The 3704-nt window shown below is 56.1% G+C and overlaps 1 protein-coding gene across 1 annotated transcript; it reads right to left on the minus strand.

Annotated features, from left to right (window-relative positions):
- Positions 1-276: 276 nt before the first annotated feature.
- On the minus strand, positions 277-1863 carry LOC147974818 (aspartic proteinase nepenthesin-2-like). The gene has a single exon (XM_087517802.1). The coding sequence runs from the start codon at positions 1823-1825 to the stop codon at positions 461-463; it is 1365 nt and encodes a 454-aa protein (XP_087373928.1). The 5' UTR covers positions 1826-1863; the 3' UTR covers positions 277-460.
- Between the last annotated feature and the right edge of the window lie 1841 nt (positions 1864-3704).

The raw sequence follows: 3704 nt of genomic DNA on the forward strand, positions 1-3704 counted from the left end.
TCGTTCAAATCTTCATAGCAAAAGGAAATTGTGCTTTGAATTAGACGAGAACAAAAATCTTACTCTGAATTGAAGTAAAAAAGAAAACAACTAGTGCGCACTGCACAGGGCTGTACCTATGTGTGCGTGCGCGCTTCCTTCGTCGGCCGCCGGGACGCGCATCCTTCGCCGGACGCCTGTCCGTCGCGGTCAGCCTGTGCCCTGCCGGAGTGCCGGCCTTACGCTGGGCGATGGCGCTAGGTTTCAGTATTTCAGACTTCTAGAGATCAGATCACCAGAGGAAAAGAAGACGACGGGGAGTTGGGAACGATCAGCGTACATACACGCGTACATGGGCTAAGACCTGATTTGGGCTTGGGTATGTTTCTTTTTTTAGAGAAGTACTAAACTAATGGGCCAAATTCCAGGGTGGTCCATGGACCACCCTGGCCACCCTACAGCTACGCCCATGGCGGCTGGTTCATTCAGTTGATTCCACACCGGCGGTGTCCTGAGAGCACGGCTCTGACACAAAGGACAGCTTGGCGTCTTTGAGGTCATACACAAACCTTGTGTCCACCTGCTGCAGTGCCCCGATGACCGTCCGCTCGCCCGGGATCATGGCAAGGCACAGGGCGGCCCCGTGGAGCTTGCTCTCCACCACCGTGAACAGCTGCTCCGGCTTGACGACCAGCCTCGCCGTCTCCTCCGCGAAATGGAAGGACAGCGACTGGAGGTGCCGCTTGATCTCGACGGTCTTGCGGACGCACAGCCCGTAGCCCTGTCGCTGCATGCGCTCCGCCCTGTTCCGCCGCAGGTCGCTCCACACGGCCTCCTCCACGACGCGGTACGCCTCCCGGACCAGCACCGTCAGCGGCGTGCCGGGGTCAATCACGCACCCGCCCTGCCCGCCGTGCCGCCGGGCGAACATCTCCGGCCTGACCCCCGTCAGCCTCTTCGCGTCCAGGCTGATGCCCACTAGGCTCACGTAGTACTGCGACTCGTGCGCGTCCAGCGCCGGGAGGATCTTGGTTGTTCGGAGGCCCGGCCGGCGAGGCACGTCGGCGCCGAACCGGAGGAAGCCATGCCGGCTAGCCCCGCCGGAGAAGAGGCAGTACGAGAACTGCGTCTGCCCGCGCGCCGCGACCTGCATGACGAGCGAGGTGGGCATCTTACCCATGGCCGCGACGCCCGCGAAGGTGCGCTGGCTGTTGAAGTGTTCCGTCGAGTGCGCGCACCCGAAGACCAACTCCTTCATGGACTCTGGCCCCATGGTGAGGTTCTCCAAGGCCACGAAGCCGTGCACCGACATGCCGTGCTCGCCGGACAGGTGGAAGGAGCACTGCTGCCCTGCGGGCTCCATGGGGTACGGCGGGTGGCAGATCTGGCTCGTGCCGGCGACCTGCTGGAAGGTGGACGAGGCCTTGGGATCGAACAGGGGGCCGCGCTGTGGCTGCTTCGGATTGCAGGGCTTGCACTGCAGCCACACCAGGCTACCCGAGGCGTCGAGCTTGAGGTTGTAGTCGTGCCGGCCTTTGCCCGAGCCCAAGCCAACGACCACGCTGAAAGCCATATCGATTGGTGAGGCCATAGGTGGGCGGAGGGTGGTGACGTTCGCCTCCGATGGAAGAAGGTCGTCCAGCCGGCTCTGGACTTGGAGGAAGCCGTCGTCGCGCAGTGCATAGTCATGGTGGGCTACCAGTCGGAAGCTTGAACCAGCGCCCGAGCTAGCCATGACGACTTTTGGGCTGCCTGCATCAGCATCGGCAGGCGGTATCAGGTGGGTCATGATGAGCGCCATCAGGAACACAACGCATTGGAGAGTGTTCTTGATCCCCATGGCCATCGATGTGCTAAGTCTGGACTGCGGTCGCTCTATGCTACCTCAGGATGGAGGGATATATCACGTATATATAGCACATCTACAACTCTGATTTTGCATATCTTTAGGCCACCGAAGCTAGAGTTGGAGATACGGCAGACTTTGTATATCTTTAGGCCATTGAAGCTAGAGTTGGAGATACGGCAGTGATCGCCATGGCAGCATTTGACGTCAGTACAATGTGCTTCGCGAAGCATGCGTAGACCTATCTATTGTACTGTTGTAATGTTGTAATGTCCCAGATGTAACTTACCATATTTGTACTCCAACTCTTGTCATTATCGGCTCTAAGTTATGAGATTTTCTTGTGGTTGGGTTTTGTCTTTATTTTGCATTTTGTGCATCTCATTTGCATACGTGTTTGTCTCATGCATCCGAGCATTTTCCCCGTTGTCCGTTTTGCATTCCGACACTCCTACGTCCTCCGGCGTCCTCTTTTGTCTCTTTTCGTGTGCGGGTGTTAAACATTCTTGAAATGGACCGAGATTTGTCAAGCGGTCTTGGTACACCACTGGTAGACCGCCTGTCAAGTTTCGTGCCATTTGGAGTCCGTTTGATACTCCAACGGTCAACCGGGAAACCGTAAATGTCTCATGTGTGTTGCAGCCCAACACCCCTCCAAAGTGACCCAAAACCCATCCAAACCCCCTCCATCCTCTCGGCCGTTCGATCACGATCGCGTGGCCGAAAACCGCACTTCATTTGGACTCTCCTAGCTCCCTCTACCTTTAAATATGTGCCCCTCCCGGATATTCGCGCAGTCTAACCCTAGCCCCGCTCCCTCTCCACCGCCGGACGTGTCCGCCGGTGCCGGACACGTCCACCTCCGCCGCCGCAGCCAACAGGGGCGCGCCACCTGTCCCTGGCCTCCGCCCCGCCGCCAGGCCCGCTCGGGCCCATCGCCGGCCCTCACGGCCCGGGCCGCGCGCGCCGCCACCTTCCGCGTCGTCCCCGCGCGCCCGAGAGCTCGTCCCCGCCGCCCTGCTCCTCCGCGGCGCCCGACCGCGCCATCACGGCGCCGCCCTCGCCGGCGAGCACCGGAGACCGCGCCTGCCCTCGTCTCCGGCAAGCTCCATTGACGCCTTCGTCTCCGGCCACCGCGAGGAACTCCGGCGAACTCCTTCTCCGGTCAACCTCGAAGTCCATGTCGAAGCCCCAGATCCAGATCTGGAAAACCCTAGGGTTGACTTCGAAATTCTACTAAGTCATTTTCTGCTATATATTTTAGCTTTATTCATCATGCCATAACTCCGCATCCGTAGATCCGTTTTGCGTGCATAATATATCAAAATGTTCATCTGGATGTGATCTTCATTGTGTTCCATTGTGACCTACTTGTTTGAGTCCATCTTGATGCCCAAATTGTTGATGCAAGAGTGCTAGAAAATGTTAGTTCCTGTTACGTAGCAGATTATGAGCTTTTGTCATTTTTGCTACAATTGGTGTGTGCTGCATATGGGAATAAGCTCTACATGTGTTTTGGGCTATGCCATGCCATCTTTACAGGGGTGTATGCCATGTATTTTTGTCATAATGTGGTGACTAGCACAAGCATGCAAAGTAGCTCTCGTGACATTGCTGATTTCAGGGACTTAGAATTTCACTAAGTCATTTCCCTGCAGTTATTTTTATGCCATGTGTTCATGTTGCTATAATGAGATCCATGCTTCTTTTGAGTATGTTCAGTAAGGATGATTTGGACATATGGTCATGCTCTATCCATCCATGCCCATGTTTGCATTTATGGAGTGCCCTAGCATGACTCAATCTTACTCTACGTTTGCTATAAAATGTTCCTGGCAGGTTGTTTACGTGTTAATCAATTTTGCCAAGGTTGTTGTAG

This window comes from Triticum urartu, chromosome 4A (assembly GCF_056163025.1).
Source record: "Triticum urartu cultivar PI428250 chromosome 4A, HENAU_Tu73, whole genome shotgun sequence".
Taxonomy (NCBI): domain Eukaryota; kingdom Viridiplantae; phylum Streptophyta; class Magnoliopsida; order Poales; family Poaceae; genus Triticum; species Triticum urartu.

What these genes read in the sequence shown, in the direction of transcription:
- LOC147974818 (XM_087517802.1), bottom strand. Translation starts at nt 1,825, where the DNA reads ATGGCCATGGGGATCAAGAACACTCTCCAATGCGTTGTGTTCCTGATG.